Source organism: Eptatretus burgeri, chromosome 17 (genome assembly GCF_056783735.1).
Source record: "Eptatretus burgeri isolate ZD-2024b chromosome 17, Ebu_testis_v1, whole genome shotgun sequence".
In the NCBI taxonomy this organism is placed as follows: Eukaryota; Metazoa; Chordata; class Myxini; order Myxiniformes; family Myxinidae; genus Eptatretus; species Eptatretus burgeri.
The window spans coordinates 36867713-36891954 of NC_140977.1; the positions used below are offsets into that span (position 1 = coordinate 36867713).

The 24242-nt window shown below is 40.2% G+C and overlaps 1 protein-coding gene across 1 annotated transcript in view; it reads right to left on the reverse strand.

Moving 5' to 3' along the window:
- Positions 1–24242, reverse strand: part of LOC147009768 (collagen alpha-3(VI) chain-like) — an 83844-nt gene that overhangs the window by 2844 nt on the left and 56758 nt on the right. The window contains exons 22-36 of the mRNA XM_085861210.1: positions 23712–23952; positions 22997–23322; positions 22255–22474; positions 19638–19739; positions 18180–18310; positions 16565–16759; positions 15396–15615; positions 13607–13950; positions 12275–12400; positions 11991–12114; positions 9736–10194; positions 7712–8037; positions 7001–7223; positions 2909–2938; positions 932–1257 (exon numbers count right to left, since the gene is read on the reverse strand). Coding sequence (XP_085717336.1) covers positions 932–1257; positions 2909–2938; positions 7001–7223; positions 7712–8037; positions 9736–10194; positions 11991–12114; positions 12275–12400; positions 13607–13950; positions 15396–15615; positions 16565–16759; positions 18180–18310; positions 19638–19739; positions 22255–22474; positions 22997–23322; positions 23712–23952 — 3393 coding nt within the window. The remainder of the gene's footprint in view (positions 1–931; positions 1258–2908; positions 2939–7000; positions 7224–7711; positions 8038–9735; positions 10195–11990; positions 12115–12274; positions 12401–13606; positions 13951–15395; positions 15616–16564; positions 16760–18179; positions 18311–19637; positions 19740–22254; positions 22475–22996; positions 23323–23711; positions 23953–24242) is intronic.

Sequence of the window (24242 nt, forward strand, 5' to 3'; positions counted from 1 at the left end):
CCAAAGTACTTTCCTTGGTCTTATTAAGATCTTTCTTCACAAATACTCGCAGAAACACCTGTGCTACACACGGGAAGAGGCTGCAGTGATGCTAGGGGCTAGAAACTAATTTGAGTCAGCGCTAAGCATTTCAAATAAGCACAACTTACCCGTGCTAAGCACTTGGTGAGTGTGCTTAGCACTCTTGCTCTATGGATGCGAGACTTGGACTCTGACCAAGGATCTGAGACGGAGACTTAATTCCTTTGGTACCAGGTCTCTTCGGAGAATCCTTGGCTATCGCTGGTCAGATTTTGTGTCCAACGAGCGGTTGCTGAGAGAGACTCGGATGAGATTTGTTCCCTGCATAGTCCGTGAGCGTCAGTTGCGGCTGTATGGACATGTGGCTCGTTTTCCTGACGCTGATCCTGCTCACCAGATTCTCTCAGCAAGGGAGTCTCATGAGTGGAGGAGGCCAGTGGGCCGACCACGTGCCTCATGGTTGCAACAGGTTGACCATCATCTCAAGGAGATAGGGATGGGCCTGGCATGTGCCTGGGGGATGGCCAGACGGAGGCCCCTGGAGTACCGGCGGAAAGTGGACACAGTGACGCGCTGTTCTGGCACATACTCCCATACCTGACCTGACCTGGCCTAAGCACGGTAAAAAGGTGACATGGACAATTTTGCCCCACCCACCCCTAGCTCTTTCTCCCTTGATAACTAAGCATTAAAAAGGATTTCTTTAACTTTAAATAGCAGAAATACCCTTGTGATGCATGGTAAATAGCTAGGTAAAAAGCTTTCATGACACTGAGACAGTAATTAACACCCTAACACAATCAAGGCCATCACATTGAAAGTATTGAATCAAATTGTGTTGAAATTTCATTAGATACCCTCATAAACACAATTGCAAATTCCATATTTTACATGTCTTAAATATGCTTACCTTAGGAGCACCAGTCCGAGCTCCCTTGGCTGGTTGGAACACCTGTTGCACGACGAAGTTCAGGGCTTTTCCCACATTTCGTACACCCCCAACTTTGTGGATCTTCCCAATGGCATCTATCAATGGCTGCTTGCTACTGAAGGAGTTCAGGAAAATATTAGCCTTGGGGATGCTACCAACTTGCACCACGGACGCTTGTGTTGCACCTGGTCTGACATCCATTTCACCCAATGAGGATTTTATGAAAGTCTTGATAAGATCAAAGTCAGCAGAGCTCACAGAGTCAGAGCCATCCACCAGGAAAACCACATCAATGTCCTTGTTGCCTGTGGGATGATATGGATAAAGGACGTCTCCACCATCGCCGAGTGTTTTCATTTGGATGTTGAAATAAAATGAAATCAAAATCGACAATGTGAAGGAAAGAGTTTATCAGAGAGTCTGAGGCTTAACACAATAAGACAAATGATAAAAGTGTGTGTTACATTCAGTTAAAACTCCCTTTAACTTCACCAAAAATGAAAAAGTACAAGTAAATAAAACTGAACTTTGCTTAATTCACTTTCCTTGTCAGGCCAAAGATTTCTGATCACATATGGGAGGTTAAAAAGCTGTACAAACGAGATTCTCACACAATATTCCAAAGACACTTAAGATATCAAAGCCTGGCTTTGGCTTAGCGGTTAGGGTGGTGGCTTGGGACTCCGTTGGCTGCTGAATTAATACCAGGGGGTTGACTCAGCCTGTCATCCTTCTGAAGTTGGTGAAATGAGCACCAATGTACTGGTAATGGGGGCACTGCATCAGTGGCATCGCAGTGACTCTAACCAATGATGCTACCAGCAGCCGAAAAAGGCTGCACATGAAGGGAACTTGATATATATATATATATATATATATATATATATATATATATATATATATATATATATATATATATATTTTTTTTTTTATGTCGAGGCATAGGGTTAAGGTGAGGAAGGGTACCAACCCAACCCCCATTCCCACTCATCCTGTATAACTGCATCAGGTCTGGTCACATGTTCAATATCCTGAACATCCATATGATATAGCTCTCTAACAGTAAACCAGGAAAAAATTCAAATATAAGATGTTCAGTATACTACCAGAAAGGGCTGGGGAGGTTGTACATATGCAAGGAGGTGGAGGAGGGGTCTGAGAGGATGGTGCAGAGGTAAGGCACTTACTTTTATAATTTTAAAACTTGAGTTCCCTTCAAGTGAACTTCACCCCAAGAGAGGGACATTTGGCCCATCAAGCCTGCACAACAGTTGCCAACCTATGGTTGTTTATCTGTGCTCTATCCTTTTTTAAATGCTGAGCCTCAAGCAAAGAAGCAGCACGCACCATTTTTAGTCATTGGAATGACGAGGATGGGGTTGGAACCATCGACTTCCCAGACTCAGAGCAGACTCTAAACATTATGCTTGTCTGGTGAGCTGCTGTCTACTCTGGGTTCAATTCCCGACAACTTTACATTGTAGATTTCAATTGGAAAATGTTCAGTATACTGTGCAGGATATATAATATAAAAGGGTTTTGAGGCATAGCATCCTTCCCATATTTCCTGTTTGGGGCATCCTGCCATAACGTACTGTATTATACATTTCTAAAAATAATTTTTCATTTTCCGACAAAATGTACATACGAAATTGAAAAATCAATACATATTGGCATTTGTCTTGTGAGCAGCTCGTTTGTGGAACCTTTTTAACCCAAACATATGCACAGCGAGTCTTAATGGAGAAACAAAACAATGCAAAGTGACACAGCCAAAAACAAGAAACAGGTGAACAAGGAAGTAAAGAAACATAAACCAATAAGGATTTTAACAAGAGGAAACAGCAATGGAAGTTGATGAGACATACGAGCATACAATGTTGAAAGATTGAAATGAACTCACAGGAATATCAAGTTAAGGAAAATACTAAAATGTTTAATAATTAATCTACTTGCCTTTTACAGGAGCCTTTTCTTTTGAGGTTGCTGTGAAAATAGAGACAGAAGAATGTGAAAATTAATATTCAAACTCCGGTCGTTTTATACAACCACAATAACACGATAAACAAACTTGTTTTCCAGCTTTCCAACACAAAACATCCTGTTTCCCGTTTTATTTTTCAATTGATTTCTCTGTTAATTTTGCTCGAGTAAGGCGAATACATTCGCCAGCAGCATACGGAATCATTAATTCAGCAAATGCTACATTGCGATAACAGTATGGCAAAACTACACTCGTAGGACAAGCTTATTTTGTAACAACAAAGCTTCAATCATTGTCATTAAAAAGGTTAATGTGCTGTTGGCGTTTGTGCATTCTTCACCACACAACCAACCTCGCTCCCAACCTCACCTCCCAAAGAAACACCGTGGTGATGTCCCTGTGACTACCCTATTCCGAGAAATCGACAAACAGGCAGCTTTCTGAACAAAATAAAAAAGTTTAAACCTATTTCCAAGCTACTTTTGTCAATTTTTTTTCACCATTTCCAAAGGATGAATTAAAAAGTATCACAATTCTCAACTTTTAGGCAAATGTCCATTTTCACAATTTCTTTATTATCCCCCATAATTAATAATTTCCATAATTATCAAATTAAACGATATAATTAACAATTGCCCTTTAGGTTAAAATTGGTCAATAAATCAATCTCTCACTCATTTTCACTACATTCGTTCAGTTTGCTTCGCTGACTTCCTCGTTATCTCCATCCCCCTTCACCTTTGGTGGATGGAGGTTATGTTTTCACACCCATCAGTCTGTCTTAAATTTTGATTGTGTTAGCTTGTTTCTCAGAACCTCGTGGTTCTCAGCATTGCCTCAGCCAGACAAACTCATATAAGAGTTGGGAAAATCCGATGACGTGGCAAGGAAATAGATTTTTTAATAATTCTAAATATTTTTCTCCTCTGAAAATAGTGAAAAACTCATCTCTGAAAAACATCACTAAATAATCTTTCACTATATAAATATAGTGAAAATAACTCATTCTGATGCCTGTAAAGAGGACTTCAAATACAACATACACTTACAATCACACAAACACCAAATAAACCTGGACTACTTTATCTTCCTTCTGATAAGGTTGGTTATGATGTCAGCATCAAAGGGACTGCCAAAACATAATTATAAACTACAACAGCATTCGGTGGAGCGCATACATCTGCCACATTGAACAGTTTAGGTTTTGTAACCCAATGATAGGCAGGATCTGCATCTAAACCTGAACCAAAATAAAATCAGCTTCTTCTTGTCATCTAAGCAACTCACCCAGAAAGTTTCATCCAAATCAGTCCAAACTTTTTGAGATATCCTATAATATATCGTTTTGGAACCTATCTCTCAATTGTGAAAAATCACTTCAAAATTTCTAGTATCTGGATCCAGATCCACATCTTCACAAAAATCTATTCAATTTGTCATTGTCACACACCCAACCTGTCCACCAAGGTACGGCCTAATCCGTACATAATTTTATGAGTTATCCTGCTTGCAGTCAGACAGACAAACAGATGGACAGCGGTGAAAACATAATTTCCATCCATCTTCGGTGGTGGAGGTAAAAACACCTTCAACAAGAAAAAGAGAAATCAGAGATTGAAGACCCTCACCAGGACTTGTTTTGTGTGGTGTATTTTGTGTGGTCTTGTGTACTGGTGTGTTACATAATTAATAAGAGGCATAATTATAACTGCCACTTTATAAATGCTGACAGTGATGACAGGTTCGGCAATTTCAGAGATTTTTGAAGGTTAAAAAAAAACAAAAAAACAATATGGCTGCCAAATCACGTGACCAACGATGTCATAAAAATTTTTATGGACCATTTTATCCCGAGATGACCTTCGAAAATGTTCATACTGATCGGATGTACTGATTGGAGAAAGACAAATGGAGAGAGAGGGGGAGGGGAGGCAGAGAGAGGACAGAAGGAAGGGAGGAGCAGGGAGAGGAGGGAGGGACTACCCACCATCGCGCAGCTCAGTCGATGTGACATGTGTATGTTACTTTTACCTCCCGGAGATGCCTGAAATGTCAAGTATGTCTGAATTGTGTAGCTATGATGAACAGCCATTTGATAATATGAGTGAGGAAAGTGAAAACAGCACCATTATTGTGAAGAAATCATTGCGGCCTGTTCCAAGTCAAGACATGGTTGAGCAGGCAAGAAAACATGGCAGCTTCAGACCCGAACGAGGTTACCCGGGAAACACTGAAAGACCCAGAGAGCAAGGAGGCCAAGGATCGCCTGATGAAGGATATAATTAAATAAGACAATTAATTGTCTTCAAAAGGGGTGTTTTAATTTTCACTCGAGCACTTTCTTGGAGATTTCTTAGTTGCATGTAAAGTTTCAGGCTGCTCGGTTTTAGTTTTGGAGTTGTGGAGGACACACACACACACACACACACACACACACACACACACACACACACACACACACACACACACACACACACACACACACACACACACAGCCTTATATTAATATAGATATATATTTGAAATTTAGATTACCTTAAAAAAACTTCGAAATTTGAATTCCCTTAAAAACATCGAAATTAAGATTACCTTAATAACATCGAAATTTAGATTACCTTAAAAACAGCTAAATTTAGATTACCTTAAAAACATCGTAATTTGAATTCCCTTAACAACATCGAAATTTAGATTACTTTATAAACATCGATATGTAGATCAACATAAAAACATCAAAATTTATATTACATTTAAAACATCATAATTTGAATTCCCTTAACAACATCGAAATTTAGATTACCTTAACAACATCGAAATTTAGATTACTTTAACAACATCAAAATTTAGATTACATTATAAACATCAAAATTTAGATTACCTGAACAACATCTAAATTTAGATTACCTTAACAACATCAAAATTTAGATTACTTTAACAACATCGAAATTTAGATTACCTGAACAACATCTAAATTTAGATTACCTTAACATCGAAATTTAGATTACCTTAACAACATCGAAATTTAGATTACTTTAACAACATCGAAATTTAGATTACCTTAACAACATCGAAATTTAGATTACATTATAAACATCAAAATTTAGATTACATTCAAAATATCTAAATTTGGATTACCTTAAAAACAACGAAATTCAGATTACCTGAACAACATCGAAATTTAGATTACATTATAAACATCAAAATTTAGATTACATTCAAAATATCTAAATTTGGATAACCTTAAAAACAGCGAAATTTAGATTACCTTAACAAAATCGAAATTTAGATTACTTTAACATCGAAATTTAGATTACATTATAAACATCAAAATTTAGATTACATTCAAAATATCAAAATTTGGATTACCTTAAAAACAGCAAAATTTAGATTACCTGAACAACATCGAAATTTAGATTACCTTAACAACATCAAAATTTAGATTACATTTAAAACATCAAAATTTAGATTACCTTAAAAACAGCAAAATTTAGATTACCCTAAAACCATCGTAATTTGAATTCCCTTAACAACATGGAAATTTAGATTACCTTAACAATATCAAAATTTAGATTACATTATAAACCTCAAAATTTAGATTATATTTAAAACATTAAAATTTGGATAACATTTAAAACATTGAAATTTAGATTACCGAAACAACATCGAAATTTGAATTACCTTAACAACATCGAAATTTAGATTACCTTAACAACATCGAAATTTAGATTACCTTAACATCAAAATTTAGATTACCTTCGAAACTGATAATTATCGGTAAATTGTCTCAGACGTGCTTTTCCCCACAATCCCCATAATCGATCATACTACTGATGAGCTTATTGTCATTTGAGAAAGCTACATCATCCCATGTAGTTATAAGCCATAAAACAAAGCTACACTTGAAAGACAAGCTTATTTTCTCACGAGAAAATTTCAATGGTCCAAAAATTAGCTGTTAAAATATAGTCTAAAAAACCATTGAAAATCAAACATGATTGAAAACTGATTAAATTATAATTTCAACAAAGCATTGCTTGTACCCCTCCTATCTTATTTTCTATACGTACGTGCTGGAATGACAATTGTCTGGAAAGACAACTGATATGATAAAAATGCTGAAAGAGTCTTGAAGGTGTGGACTAGAACTTGTTGACTGGCAAGCTGCTTCAAGAATGTCTCGTCTGTGAATCCAATGCCCATTGCAGCCGTGGGGAAGCCGTAGCTCATGTAGAGTTGTCTCCACACAGTCACATCATCGTTCGACTTCCCAGCAAGCAAGAATGTCACCGACTGAAGCAGAGTACACATTTCTCCATTGTTTGTATACAAAATTTATGCTGATGAAAGAGTGAGATGCCTTCATCTTACAAACACTTCCTTGGGCCTTCAAAAATAAATGTATAAAAAAAAAATCCTTTTCATCGTTTATGGTTTGTTACACATTTAATTAGTGTAATGGAAGTATAACTATCTCAGCTCCAGTGAATGGTAAGTATGCACTTGAGGGACAATAGGGAAGGCTTGATAGAAGAACTTGACATTTCATGAAGCATCAAACTGTTTCCAAAATGCACAATGTAAAAGTGAAAAGGTGTAAACATTTGCAAGTGAAAATTACGATATGCAACAAAATGAAGGAGAAGAAGGGGAAGAAGAAGAAGAAGAAGAAGAAGAAGAAGAAGAAGAAGAAGAAGAAGAAGAAGAAGAAGAAGAAGAAGAAGAAGAAGAAGAAGAAGAAGAAGAAGAAGAAGAAGAAGAAAAAAAAGAGGTCAACCCACCTTAGCAGCATCAAGTCTTGCTCCATATTTTGGAGTGAAAAGTTTCTGCACGATGAATTTCATGGCTTCTCCAACGTTTCTTTTCCCCCCAGCGGGTTGCATTGCATTCAATTTGCTTACTGCGTCAGTCATGCTCGATGCGCCAGAGAAGTCAAACACAACCTTGGGTTCTGTTGAGATCTGCAGGACTGCAACTCGTGTCTGATCAGGTGCAATGTTAAAGCCAGAGATAGCCGACTTGACAAAGTCCTTCATGTGAATAAATATATCTGATGGAACTTGTGCAGAGCCGTCAACTACAAAAAGGATGTCGGCTTTGATTCCAGCTGCAAATGACATCAAACGAGGAAATAAAATGTATATACACATATATGAAATAAAATAAAAGAAAGGGAGCAAGGACGTAATTTCAAATTATAGTTGGAGAGAAAAAACAAAACAAGACTCATTGTTGAGGGAGAATTGAAGAGACGGAGAGGGGGTGATCAAAAAAACATGCATTCTAAGTTATAAGAAAAAAATACCTATGATCATAAAACTAGATAATTACAATCTCGTACAATGTCAAACATAGAACATGCAGCTTTTATGTCAATGTTGCAGAAAAGATCAGTGCTGGAACATCTACAGAGGCACCCAAAGCAAAAAGCCTGGCTATAGCTATGTTCTCTGATTTGTGGGACAGTGAATATAGTCAACTAGTTTATACAGTCTGCAGATTCGGGAATATCTTCACATCGATCTGCAGAAGTTACCACATCATCTCATGCAAGAAGAACAGCAGGAAGCAACTTGAGCGACTGAAGCTACAAAGATGAAAATTATTTTCGCTCTGCCAGAGCTAGCAACACTGACACAGTGTTGTGAATGAAAAGTAGGAACAATGATAACGAAAAGTCCTGTGAGCAGGTTCTCCCACAATGAAGTTCAACTCCTCGAAGATGCGAGAGGACTCCGTGGAAGTATAACACACAATCATTCACCAAATACTTCCTGCAGAAATACTTTGTGTTGCTACAGTCTCTTCAGTGGAATGTCATCATTGCCAAATGTAAGGTGAACAATCAGGGAAAAATCTCAAAAGCACAACAGTCTCTCCTGAATAAGGGCACTTCATCTCAGCGAAGAGGGATTCAATTAAACCTGCAACCGAGAATCCCAGCACTTTTTTTTATTTTTTTTAGCAATAACACGAATGCTGAGAATTCCAGCAGATGCAAGTTGAAACTAAAACAGCACTCGGTGGAGCACATACCTCAGCCAAGTTGAGCAGTTCGCATTTTGTACCTCACTGATGGGCCAGATGTGAATCCGGACCTGAACCAAAATTGAATTGGCTTGTTATTGTCACCTCACCGGCTCATCCACCAATTGTTTTGTCCGAATCCATCCACAACCTTTTGAAATATCATGCTGTATATCTTTTTTGGTCTCATCTCTCAATGGTGAGAATCACTTTAAAGAATAAAAAAAATTCTCGAATCTGGATCTGAATTCCGATCTTCACCAAAATCAAATCAATCCGTCCTTGTTGCACACACAACCTGCCCACCAAGTTTTGGCCAAATCGTCCACACTTTTTTTGAAATACCGTGCTATATATTAGTTTAGCCCTATCTCTCAATGTGAAGAATCACATGTAAACTTCTCGTATCCTGATCCAGATCTTCAACAAAATGTAATCATTTCATCCTTGTCACACACCAAACCTTCCCCAATGCCATCTGAATCCATCCACAACTTTTTGAGATATCTCCCTCACACAAACAAACAGACAGACAGAAGTGAAAACATAACCTCTGCCACCAAAAACAAATGTCAAAATGTCTGTATATGTTGAAGAAGGTAGTTGAGAAATGCTGGTTTACTCATTACAAAGCCGCCATTTAAAATATGCAGCCACTCAGATTACGGTAGTGTACCTTGCAGTTTCAAAAATCTTTTGATAAATTTTCACAAACAAGAAAATGGAGAAAGACAGGAAGGTGTATCTACCTTGCAAGGAAATATAAACGGGCACTCACGTTGCATTTCAATTGCCACAGCAGATGGTTTAGATGGTGGAGGTAATTTTGGTAGAGGAGGTTGCGGAGGGGGTTTTGGAACTGGTGCAGGCTTTGGAACCGGTGCAGGTTTTGGAACCGGTGCAGGCTTTGGAACCGGTGCGGGCTTTGGAGCCGGCGCGGGCTTCGGAACCGGCGCGGGCTTCGGAACCGGTGCGGGCTTTGGAACCGGTGCTGGCTTTGGAACCGGTGCGGGCTTTGGAACCGGTGCGGGCTTTGGAACCGGTGCGGGCTTTGGAACCGGTGCGGGCTTCGGAACCGGTGCTGGCTTTGGAACCGGTGCGGGCTTTGGAACCGGTGCGGGCTTTGGAACCGGTGCGGGCTTCGGAACCGGTGCTGGCTTTGGAACCGGTGCGGGCTTTGGAACCGGTGCGGGCTTTGGAACTGGTGCGGGCTTTGGAACTGGTGCGGGCTTCGGTGCTGTGAAAAAAAATGGAAAGTGAACCAGCATTTCACTCGATTATATATTTTTCCTTCATTCAATCATGAAAATGAATCACAGTATGCAGTTGCTCTGAAAAAGGTTGCTCTACGAATCGCTCTGTTTTGCGTTTTGAAAGTCCCATATGTTTGATTAATAAATATTCATTCCTATATATATATATATATATATATATATATATATATATATATATATATATATATATATATATATATATATATATATATATATATATATATATATATATATATATATATATATATACACGAGTGTATATGTATACTCTCCGGCATTAAAAACCCAAACACCGATGGTTGGTGATGGGATATATTTATGTGACATAATTGTGGACTCAGATGAGGTGCAAACCTCTGACAGAAATAGGTGCTGAATGTCCATTTCGTTGTGACCTAATCACATCATGCTACTTTGCAGCAAATGTTCTCACATGGTGATTAAACGTGGAAATAACAATCTCAACACCCGGGTGTGTCCACTTTTGACAGCAATCACTGCATTGAGGTACAGGGAGTGTGTTTGCAGTACCCTGGCCATTTTGAAACCGATTGTGTAAATGGATCATGCCAATGCATTGGTCGTGAGCGGAAGCTTTGTTCCTGAGACGTCCACTTCTTGATATAGTGGCTTGATAACGTCTTCTGAGGTCATAAACTGTTCCTCTCCTCATGTTAAAGAGCATTGCAACGTGGCTAATGGAAGAACCTGTCTGCTATCCTATCTGCGATCCTGTCTATATGCTGCTATCCTGTCCTGGCAAGGATATTGAGGTCATGGAGAGATTGATTCACTTACCATGGCAGTGATATTCATGTCTCCGTTGTATGGCTGTGAGCCAGAGGTGAATAGACGTCTGTGTCGGGCCTGGGGAGTCATGGATTCACTGGATCATGGGGTGTAGCACTGTTGGTACCTGTGCAGGAAGACAAAAGATTGAGTCTTCAGGTCCTTGGTGCTTCCAGTCTTGCTCCACTAATGTGAGACTTGGACTCTGACCAGGGATCTGAGACAGAGACTTAATTTCTTCAGTACCAGGTCTCTTCAGAGAATCCTTGGCAATCAATGGTCACACCTTGTGTCCAACGAGCGGTTCTAGAGATTGACTCAGATAAGATTTGTTACCTGTATAGTCCATGAGCATCAGCTGCAGCTGTGTGGACATGTTGTTCATTTTCCTGTCGCTGATCCTGCTCACCAGATTCTCTTAGCAAGGGAGCCTCATGAGTGGAGGAGGCCAACAGGTCGCCCACATACCTCATGGTTGCAGCAGGTTGATAGGGATCTCAAGGAGATGTGGATGAGCTAGGCATCTGCTGAGGGGATGGCCAGACGAAGGTCCCTGGAGTACCGGTGGAAAGTGGACACAGCGAAGCGATGCTCCAACATATGCTCCCATACCTGACCTGACACCCCTGTCCCTTGAGGCATGTAGCATTGGGAGCATTGTATAATTGATTAGGTGAGAGCCGATTGGTTATTCCTTCCAATTACGGATGAGAGACGTGATTGTATCTGGATATACAGTCCTGTATGTATATTCTATAATCAAACTTATGAGACTTTCAAAAAACACAAAACAAATGTGCTAAATCTGCACTTAGTTATGATTGGTTCAAACATCCAGCTTCCACCTCATTCTCAACCACACCAATGCTGAAGTTGCAGGAAAGTCAGGCAAAAAATTAGACTCGTTTCTCTTTTTGGTGTTGTTAAATCAAGACGTTACGCGCAAGTCATTTGGATGTCAGACACTTGCCTTTGGGACGATTCACATCTGTTTCTTGGCAAACAGTCAAACTGAGTTTTTCGATTATGGTGTCCAGTCCTTTGAAATCTTTCACCGTAAAGACAAATTCATTGTCCGGATCACTGGCGATGGTCTGTGATTTAAAAAGGTAAATAATTAGTGTGCAAGAAACGATGATTGAATGAAGTACAGATAGCAACTGCGGAAGTGAAACAAGGGAATAGATTCAGGCAGAAGTTGGTAAAACATGAATGAAAAGATATTGTTAGATTGAAAAATAAAATGTCGTGTACCTTGAGTTGGCCAATGTTAACATTCCCCACACCGATGGAGAACACACTCACACCAAAGCCTTTCATATTCTTTGCTGGGATATCAACCTTATCATTTGCATTGCCATCGGTGATCAAGATCAAAATCTGGAGATAAAACACGGGTTATAGTCAAGTTATTGGAATAAACCATCATTGGAACCTCATGTAAACCAATTCAGTGTGAAGCACAAATTCAGAGATGATGTACATTTTGAAGAAATTGTGAAAGTAGAGGATTTATGTTGTGCTGGTGGATTTCCATCTGCTCTTTGTCGGAACAATGAGGGAACTCGTGGCAAGTCTCATGAACAATTCCATGGCTAAACTGTATCCCTCGACAGTAACAGGGTCTGTAAATTTGTTCTGATTAGCCCATTCTCGAAGGGATGGGATCGGGAGAGATTACAAGTGCCTGTTGGTGAATAAAACGTGAATATTTGCACAATCTTTACTATCGGCAAGATTGATGGTATAAATGGCTGACAGGATCGCATGGAAGTACGCACTACTTGCCTCGAAGCTGTCTCGCCCGGGTTTGAATCTCGACCCAGATATAAACTTTCTTCCCAGTGATTCACAGGCAGGGTGGTTCATTAATGTGTGTGCCGTCCCTCGGATGGACGTTAAATGAGAGTCCCATCTGCCAGCATTCCTTGGTAGATGTCAAAGAATTTACGGTGTCTTCCGCGAAAAATAGGTGAGCCATCACCGGCACACGGAACTAATTACAAATTCCTTCCCTAACCAGCAGAGGGAATTGTATCAGCGGCACAGCCACACCCTCAGTTCATGATGCCACCCTGCAGCCTTGCACTGCAATTGAATGCAGACGAATTAAGAAAAACGACATAATTTACAACAATTAATTAAACACCAATGACATGTCGCTTCATTGTTCCATGGGCAATTAAAAGGTTTATACAAACAAGATACAATAGTTTGAGATAAGATGCCAATGGTTTTTCTTTTTCTAGAACAAAAAAACTATATAAATAAATGTGACGAAACAAAATAATGTTTTTTTTCTAACTTTAGATACATGTGTATCGATAAATCTATCAACATTGGTGTTTTGAACGATGGTGAGCATCTCATTCGCAGAACATTTTGAACAGCCGAATCTCTCTCTGTGTGTCCTGCCAAGCCAAATCAATGATGGACAGGGTTCAGTCATTCCAAGTCTATTTCCAGAAAACTAAAATGTTTTTTTGAATCTTTTTGCAAAAAGTGTTTGAGAGTTCTTTTTTTGTAATCACAGAGACTGTCTTGATGGATGCAATGATGTCCGCGGTCAATGAACTGTGGTCTTACCTTGGCGGCATCAGCTCGTGGTTTGGCTTTGAAGACGTTCTTCAAGGTGAAATCAAGGGCTTGGCCTGTGTAAGTGAATCCTTTCATGTAGGATATCTTGTTGATGGCTTTCTGGAGGTCTGCACGGCTTGTATACTGGTCTAAATTGAAGTGCAACTTGTTTTTGCCATTCACAAAAGATCCACTGTACTGCACTACAGCAGCACGAACCTGATCAGCTGCAATGTCTAAGCGGTTTATGATCATCCGTACCACAGAAACAACCTTTGCAAAGTTATTTTCTTTAACACTACTTGAGCCGTCAAGGAGGAACACCACATCAGCTTTCTGCTTGACATTGCACACTATGGAAGGGGCAGAGAAATGGGTAAAAAGGCAGTCAGGAAATATATACACGAGCTAGAGATGTTGCATGCAATGTTGGCGGGTCATATGATACCTCATGTGTCCACCAAATTGGATTACAAACTGCAAAACAAAATCTGACTTCTTCAATAAAGTAGAAAATTACTCCGTCAACAGTTAAAAGCTCTTGGGATTGTGACAAGAAGAGATACTGCACATGATAAGGAAATACGTATGCCTGGTGTTGGCATAATGGTTAGTGTAGTGGGCTTTGGCTTCTAGGATCCTGAGTTCAAATTCCCCTTGACTTTTGAATTAATACCAGGTGAGGTTGACTCTGCCTGTCATCCTTCCAAGGTTGGCAAAAATGAATGCCAGCTTGCTGGTATACTGTGTCGGAGTGGTGACCTTTCCAGGATTGTGCCCAATATCCAAGAAGACTGTTTCGGCAGCACTGATGCTCTGCACAGAGTATGGTCCCAATGGATGGATGGATAAGGAAATATAAGGAGCTGAAAACGATATAATGATGGGTAAGGTAGACAACAGATTATATCAACTGGAGGTTGAGGTTAACAAAAGCTTTATCTCTCTTTTGCTCAAATTTAGCAAAGGAATTGACAGGATGGCCGAAAGCTATGCCAACTCGACTTTGAGTCATTTAGCCTGCGTTTGAATGTAGGCCCAGCTCTAAACTATCGCCCTGGTATTCTGCGTGCAGGCCGAGGCATCATTGCGTGTGCCATCCATTGGATGGATGTTAAACTGGATCTCCTGTCCACCAGCATTAGTTGGTGGGTGTTAAAGATCCAACAGTGTCCTTCGTGAAGAGTAGCCAAGCTGTCGCCGGCACCTGAAACCAAATTACAAATTCCTCCACAAATCTTATTCGGTTGAGTGTCCCGCATTGGAGTTCCGACCTGTCCAAAATTAGTTCTCGCTTTGAAATGTTTCTCGACTTATCTTGAATGCCCTGAAACATGGTTAAGAGCATGGGCCTTCTTCATCAGACCAACAGCTCAAAATGTCAGTCTCATCATATTTCTCACAGTGGTACAGACACTCTCAACAAATGTTGGTTGATAAAAATAAATTATTTCTCTTTTTCACTGATGCAGAACAACACTATCTTTCACGGAATCATATTCCTTTGAAATATAGACAACGTACAATGTAGCTTCGAGGATTTGGCTCAGCAAAAATTGGTAAATTAGAGCAAGCTTGTCGATCACATGCAATTTTCTCCTTGTTATGTTTGGGAAAATGCTGCACCTTGAAATATCATTTGTGGAAAAAAGGATACATGTACCATCTACTGTGCAAATTGTGGTGGCAAAATAATTGCAGAAATAAACGAATGGTGTGATAAAACATGAAGATTTTGGGTGAAGAACAGGGTAAAAGAAAGTTTGCAAGCGTGAGTTTTCATCTTGTACCATCTCACCTGGAGCAGGCTTTGTAGGAATGGTAATTGTTCCAGGCCATAACTTTTCATAAGTGACGTAGATTTTGATGAAATGGCTGAAAGAAGCAAATTTTTGGAGAACGACCTTATCGGTGTATCCCACACCGATTGCCACCATTGATACATGATGTTTCAACAGTGTTGTTGCGGTCCCTTCAAAACTGTCAGCTGGCTTTCCACCAAGGATCAATGTCACCGCCTGGAATCCATCAAAACATGATTACTGTCCGCATTGTCAATCAATATCGCAAAATAAAGTCTTCAATCTGATTATTCTCATGTATAGAACAGAGCTTGTTTGTTTCCCTGCTTAATGCAAGCTCCATCCCTCTTCTGAACAAGAGTGCGTTGGGCAGGAGCAAGTGTTGGGTAAACGTGCGAATGTGCAATCCGAGCTCCGCCTTTCTCCTCAGCAAGAAGTGAGTACGTCAATTGAATACGTAGCCAATGTGAGTTTGTCCATTAAGTACATAGTACAACGTGAGTACGTCTATTAAGTACGTAGTGCAAGGGAGTTATAGCTGTTCAGGTACTCTTGCCACATGCACGTGGCACAGAGCTGTGAGTACATCCATTGAGTTATGTTGACGTACTCACAGTTGCTTATATGTACTCATCTCATATATATATATATATATATATATATATATATATATATATATATATATATATATATATATATATATATATATATATATATATATATATATATATATATATATAGAGTTATATACATACAGCTATATAAAACTGCAAGTACATCTCTCAAGCTCATAGTACTATACTCACACAATGAGGTGGTATAACAGCAAGAAACTTCAATAAAATGGTCCTTTTGATTAAAGCTTATGATTATAGCAGTGGAAAGCAAGATCACATTGTATTGTGATGACAATACGTCATGCCCCTACAAACACAACCACAAAATTTTCATTCACCCACGTTCCCCCAACTCAAGGGAACGAAGTGCAAAACGGCCAACCCCCAAGGGGAAGGCTATCCCCCTTAGCTAGGCATGCGAATTAGTCGTAGTAGTAGTAGAAGTAGTAGTAGTAGTAGTAGTAGTAGTAGTTTTGGCCTTAATTCACTGACATCATCACCTCTCATTCATTCGTATTATCTTACAGATGGTATCAATGGGAACTCACTTTTGAGGCATCCTTCCGAGCTCCAAGCTTATTCTCCACAACAAATTCTTTCACCACTTTGAGAGCCTTGCCCAGGTTGCGAGCACCACCGATCTTTGGCATATGTACAATTGCTGAGATCAGTTGCTCCTTCGTTTTGTACCCGTCGAAAAAGATTTCAGTCCGTGGCTCATTTCCGATCTGCAGCACACCGACCTAGCGGGAACAGATGAAGTCCCATGGCTTATCGGAATAATATTGTGGTCTACCTGTACAGCATGGAAAGCCCTATACAAAGCCAACACCTCCTCTTCCTTTGCTCCTATCTCTCCTGTCAACCCTTTTTTGCCTTTTTCCACATTCCATACCTTCCTCCATATTCCTTTACATCATTTTAAATTTTTCAATATACTCCCTCCCCCTCCTCCACAATGCATATACCATATATGGACAGTGTCTAATGCTATCACCAATGGGAGAACAATGTCCAATTTACGATACAAAGCAACGGAGCACTCCAACGGCTGAGTGGGTAACTCCTGTAACTGTGCAAAACACTTCAGTGAAACTTAGTTTTGAATTCAGAAAAGAGAGGTTTAGAAAATTGACATTTTAACATTACTATGCTTGTCATTATGGTTAAATTGGTGCCTGCTGCCTTGTAAAAGAATGAAACACCATAAAATTGGTCTCGTAGGACAGCTTAGAAGTATGCACACATGGGTTTGATTCCCGACCCAGCTATAAACTGTCATCCCAGTGTGTTTCATAGGCAGGGTGACCCATCAATGGGTGTGTTGTCACTCTGAAAGACGTTAAACTGGTCATGTCGTCTGCCAGCATTAGTTGGTGGATGTTAAAGATCCCATGGTGTCTTTCCTTAAGAGTAGATGAGCTCTTGCCAACATGCTATACAAATCACAAATTTCTCCCGGAACCTACAAGGGGCTGTAAGTAATTGTTTCGGAGCTGATGGTGGTACAACTTCCTCCAAATACAACAAAAACAGAATTGATGCAAAAAGGCAGATAACTTGATGTTCTGTCAATGGCACGATCATCACGGACTTACAATGACAGAAATCGAGCCACAACATCTACAATTCTGCTCACCAAAACCTGAGTTTCAATTCTCTGGGAGAGTTATGTCCGACAAAATAGCAGTTTGTGATGTGACGTCTTTTTCATGGTGCACAAGTTGGTTCACCTGATCAAAATTGGGTTATTTAGAGACTTCAGTAACCAGGTTCCAGGAATACTGCATCAGCGGCAGAGTTGTGCTCCGAACTATGATGAAAACCCATTGCAATGTGCTACAGATGAAAGAATAGAGTACAACCATACAATTTCCCTGGATCTCGTATTCAATATTTTCAGGAGCTTGTTGGCTGTCCTGCTCTTTTACAGGAAATTCCTGGAACCGGTTACTTTGAATTTTCAGAAACTTTAAGGTTCTTTTTTTCCCAATGCAAAAAATAACTTTGTCCAATTATAGATTTCCTGATGGAGATTCAACATGTAAGACCTGCCGAGCCAACGCTTACGATTCAAGCCCAACAATATTTCCAAACCTCAAAATCCTGCTCCTTATTGATTCTTTAATTTATCACAATTAAAGTAAACCCTCTGAAGCATACCAGTGTCTTCTCAGGTGAAACCTCAAGGCCCTGGATTGTCTTCCTCAAGAATTCTTTGATTCGAGCAAAGTGTGTGTCTGACACCTCTTCAGAACTGTCCACAACGAAGAGCAGGTCCACCTTCGGTTTTTCTGTATTTTAAGACATTTAATGAGATTGCTTTCAAAATCTATTAAAAACAAGTCAAAAAAATTGTAAATTTTCTGATATTTACTTGATTGCAAGAGGAAACTTGTATTGCTCTTCAAGAACTACTTAAATATCACAGTGAGGAAGCAGAGCGAATCTGTTGTCATTAGTTATTTGGAAGGCGTGGAATGTAAGTGTCCATGTGAAGCTGCAAAGAAGCAGGATTGAAGGATTCAGCCTTTCACCAAGCAAACTGTAGTAGGAAGTTGATTTATATTGCCCGATTGGCTAGTTAGTCCCAAGTTACAGGCCGAGTTTTAAAACATTGGCTTTAGTGAAGAAAACGACTTCACAATAGCATTAGGTAGAGTGCAAACCTCTGCCAGGCTCAGCATTTTCTTCTCACCTACCCAAGTCATCCACCTAGTTTTGTCATAACCCATCCATAACTTTTTTTTAGATATCGTGCTTTATGTCGTTTTTGGCCCGATCTCTCAATGATGACGAAACACTATAAAAATTCCAGTTTCCAGATCCGGATTCGGATCTTCACCCAAATGGAATCAATTCGTCCTTGTCACACACAACCTGTCCACCAAATCTCATCAGAATCCATCGATAACTTTTTGAGATATCCTGCTCACCAACAGTCAAACAGACAGGGATGAAAACTTTACCTTTGCCAACCTCAGGTGGTGGGGGTAACAAGCAACTGGCATCCCAAAGTCGGGGCTTTCCCCATACCACGCAATCTGCAATTTATTTCCAGTTACAAATTTATCTTAAAAAAAAAATCAAAAACAAATTCGAGTTCGTATTTCCGGATAAATCTGCTTTCTTTTGTGCGATTGTGACAAACCCTTGCCAAAAGAACACAGGCCAATTTACCGCCCTGAACGGGCTTCTAGCGTTTTTCTTGTCGATTTTGTAGCAAGGTGCGATTGGCCCTATTACTTTCATTAAATTACGCAACATCAATTGCTTTCAGACAAAGGATTATTATTTGAATGAAAGCACAATTATTTGAGTAAATAATATGTTGAGTGTTTGTTCAAATCTTTTGTTGTCAATTTCCACATTTCTTCATATTCTACGAGAAATAATTATGTCAGTCTAGAAAATGGAATGGTCAATTATCTTCCAAATTTGTGTTTACCTCCAAACCTCTGATCTGTGTTGTAACTCGGTGTCAAATCAAGGATAAATATGTACAAAACAAATGAAATGGTTCATGAATATGGCCGCCAATTTATTTGGGAAGTCCTTTTCCTGCGAGATTGACGTGCAAGAGACATTTGCTGTGTGAGACAAACATCAAAACTTCCAAACCTTTGACAACAGGAGCATATGGTTCAGCGATGGGAGGTCGAGGCTTCACAACAGGTGGTTTCACAGGTACCGGTTTCGGAGCCGGCGGTAGAACCACTTCCTCTAAATACGGCAAAAACAGAATCGATGCAAAAAGGTAGATAAGTTTAGGTTCCATCAATGGCATTATCACCACCGATTCACAACAATGGAAATCCAGACACAACATCTACAACTCTGCTTACCCAATCTTGGGTTTGAATTCTCTTAAGGGGTTAAACCCGGCTAAATAACAGTTTGTGATGCGATGCCTTTTTCATGGTGCATCCGTTGGTTCACCTGATCAAAATCGGGTTCTTTAGAGCCATCAGTAAAACATCAAGAAGATTGATTAAAGCTGCAGCTGACATTAACTCGGAAGTGCAACATGGTTATGATGATCTAAATGGCCTCCTCGTTTCCAAGTTTAAGTTCACACTGGATTGTGCTACCACCCATTGACACTACATTGACAGTGTGGTGACACTGAGGCTGTGGTTCCTTTGTATATGAATTTCCATTCTGCATCCAGAAATTAAATATTTAAATGCAATCGGTTCATTTTGGGGCTGGCAGGATGGCCTGGAGGTATGCACACTTGCTTGCATCCTGGAGGTATGCACACTTGCATCGAAGCCATTTAGCCTGGGTTTGAATTCCGACCCAACTATAAACTGTCATCCTGGTGTTCACAGGCAGGGTGGTTCATCAATGTGTGTGCGGTCCCTCACATGGATGTTAAACTGTGCGTCCCGTCCGCTGGTATTAGTCGGTGGACGTTAACGTTCCCAAGGTGTCTTTCACGAAGAGTAGGTGAGTTATCATGAACTGCACCACGGGCGAGTTATTATGTTGCCAGCACCATGAACAAATTACAATTTCCTGCCCTAACTACTATTGGGAAGACAATGGCAAACCACCCAGTATAACCCTTGCCAAGACACTGCTTCGGCAGCACAGATGCTCTGTAACCGAGTATGGTACATCAGAATCAGAGGTTAAATTCTCGACAGAGAACTACCTTTGAACTCCTTACAGAGAACTACCTTAAATAGAAAATTGAATTTTTTTTATTGTGCTGTTGAATGGTGTGTCTGTGTACAAGTCGAATCCTAATTGATTGCCCTGGGTATCAGCTCCGTAGGCAATGCAGGAGGTAGTTTGTGTGGGATGAGGTTGTGAGAAGGGTAATTGAGCACCTCGAAAATCTGTTTCGATTTTTGCGAATGCATATTCAATTTGGAATGTTGGTTGCATCGAAATTGAGATGGAGCTGTGCTGCAGATGCTGTGCCCCAGCACTTAAGAGCAAGAATTTAGAATTTGTGGTAGGATGGCTTATGGTTGGTGACAATCACATAGTCTTTGCAAAAGACAACGTGGGTTTTTAGCGTTCACCAACCAACGTTATTAGACAGGACACACAGCGTAATGTCCATCCAAGTGACGACGCACTTTGTGAAACAACGTCATGCCCATAAATCCCTGATCCATCAGCTGATAGCCATGTCAGCAATGAAACCCAGACTAGACAGTTCAAAGGCCACCTCTGCACCATCCTGGCAGTCAGAAAATATACGACAGCATAAAGCTTAAAATCCATGGGCCATATCATAAGTCTCTAGCTTTCATGAAGGTGGGAGAGATAGATCTTGATGTTTATATTGTTCAAAGCAGTTAGTTGACACTCTTTAAATTGAAAGGTGTCTAACATAAACAAAACATGACAGGAGCAAAATTCCAACCTTACATTGAGTTGAGCAAAACATTCACTTTCGCGAGGAGCAAAAAAGATTTCAAGATTAGATTTTGAAGATACGTAGAGATCAGGATCTGGAAAGTTGTCGTTGATGGAGAATAGCCAAAACATCTCTAGACTGTCGTCGACCAATGTTCTTTGGTGTTGCCTCGAAACAGCCTCTGCCTCCAGACAGGCAACACCAAACTGTTCGGTGTTGCCAAAGCAGCCCCATGACAAGGATAACACTAGGTGGTATGCCTTTGCCTTCCCAGTGGTAGTCGGGGCAGGCGTGTGGGATTGTCCAAGGTGTTGGCGATAACTCGACTGCTCTTCAAGAAGGAGACCGTGGAATCTTTAATATCCATCAACTAATACCGGCAGATGGGATGCCCAGTTTACCATCCATCCAATGGACGGCACACACATTGACGATTCGCCCTGACTGTGAAACACCAGCATGACAGTTTATGGCTGGTCGGGAGTCGAACCCAAGCTGGACAGTACAGAGGTGAGTGTGCGTACCTCCAGGCTATCCTGTCCTTCCTAGTGTTGCATTACTGTTGAATAAAGATAATCAAAATAGATATTTCCTAATCCTGTAATCCCGTATCGGCGTGTAATATGGATTATGATTATCCATTGTAAAAGTTTCAGACTAATTGGCATTTTAACTCGCTCTTCAACAATTCCCCCCCCCCAAAAAGTCTGCCAAAAGTTTACTCACAAAGTCAGACTATATTTCACAAACCTTTGCATATAAGATATTTAATGTTCACCTGGATGTTTGACATCATTTTTATCAACAATTATATTCAGAATGCGTTCATATTTCATTCTTCCAGGTGTATTTGATATGTACCTGGATTTTTGATGAAGATGATGAAGGATTTAAAGTAGGTAACAAAGTTATCAAAATCTGGCAAGGTCTGCCCGTGGTCTGGGGATGAGATGATTGTTGACAGGACATCTTTGCCGACACCAATTCCAAGTGCGGAAACATCAACCCCAAATGTCCTCAGCAAGCCAACGCCGGATGTGACATCATCAGAGGGTTTACCTGCGAGCACGACTACAACAGTCTGGGGATGGAGAGAGATGACAATGAGTTTTAGGAGTATCTCCATGACAGCAATAATCACAAAATCCTTATTATGAGATTGTTTATCAATTTACTATCCAATTGCAGTGTTTGAGAAATACACAACAATCAGTGGATATACAGTGTGTAAAAACCTGTACATATTGGTCGAAGGTAGCACACTGGACGGACGAGAATAAAATATTTATTAACGTTTGACGCTTCGAGAACAAGCTAGTTCTCTTTCTCAGAGGTGTGAAGAGTGTTGATGTGGTGACATACACACCCCACCAGTACAGACAGATAATTTGTTTATTTAAAGGCTCTTTTGGTGAATCAGTTGCAGCGCTTCCACCTATTAGATTAGTATCATGTATTTTCACTTCTTAAATGTATAACTGGTATCATGTACTAAATAATCACAAAAGTGAAGCTCGAAAAACAATGACAATGAAGTAGGACAATGGTAATAATTTCTTTCTTTTACGAATTATAGAGTTTGAAGCAATTGATGGCAACATACCTTTGGTACACCAGGCCGAGAGCCCTTGTTTGGTTGAAGCACCTCTTGTCCCACGAAGCTCAGGGCCTTGCCAACATTCCGTAGACCACCGACCTTCTCGATCTTCTTCACAGCATCAAGCAGCGGCTGCTTCTTATCAAATGAATTCAGATAGATGTCACCCCTGGGCTTGTCACCCACTTGCACCACCGAGACTTGTGTTGCATGTGGTCCCACATCCACTGCAGTAATAGTGGACTGAATGAAGTGCTTGATGATGTCAAAGTGCTTCTTTGTCACGGAATTAGAACCATCGACGAGGAATACCAAGTCTCTCTCGTTCTCTCCTTTGAAAGACAATGAACAGAAGAAAAAGAAGATTACCTTTCAATGTTGCTCTCTATGTTAACGCTCTGCCATAATTTTCGTCCAACCATCCTGCACGGTTAGCCAACAGTGGCAAGAGTGATTCTCAAATATTTCCATGAACGAAACATCGTGTGATAACAAACACAAACACGGATTTTTCATCCTCACTCACCTGTGTGCTCCATACATACCTCGAGCCTTTAATAAACTTTTACCCTGTTACCTAGCATCTTTGACAGCTCATCACATTGCTCCCACACCACCCTTTCCACCTTTGTGTCTCCTCTCATATTTCTTTTGAAATAAATAGCAGATAGAACTCTGCAGTACAAATGATTTGGTGAAATTCCAAATAAAAGGTGCTCACCTGGCTTTGCAATTCCAGACACCAAGCCGTAACGGTAGTAAATTGTCCGCACGTATTGAAGGATTTGGCGGAAATGTTTGAACGTCTTCACGTCATCCTTATCTGAGGCAATCTGCCCGAGCACATTCTTGTCATCATATCCAGCTCCCAGGACTGAAATGTCCACTCCATATGTGTGCAGCAAACCAACACCAGCCTTCACATCATCAGCTGGCTTACCAGCGAGCAGGAGAATCAACGTCTGGGGATGAAACAGGTAGGAGAAGAGTTTTAACACAAGTACATTCACAAAAATTTTGTTTAGCAGCAAAGGGAAAAAAGACATGTCACAGTGATACACACACACAATATATATGAAGATAGATAGATATAGCTCTTTCAAATCACTGTCTGATTCACTCAACTGACTCACTGACTGATATTTAAGATCGGGACCTTCCGGATAATGGAGAAAGCTGAAATTTTGTGTGCCGATGGACATCGATGCTGGTACACCGAAAAAATTCACACAATCATCAGACGACATCCATA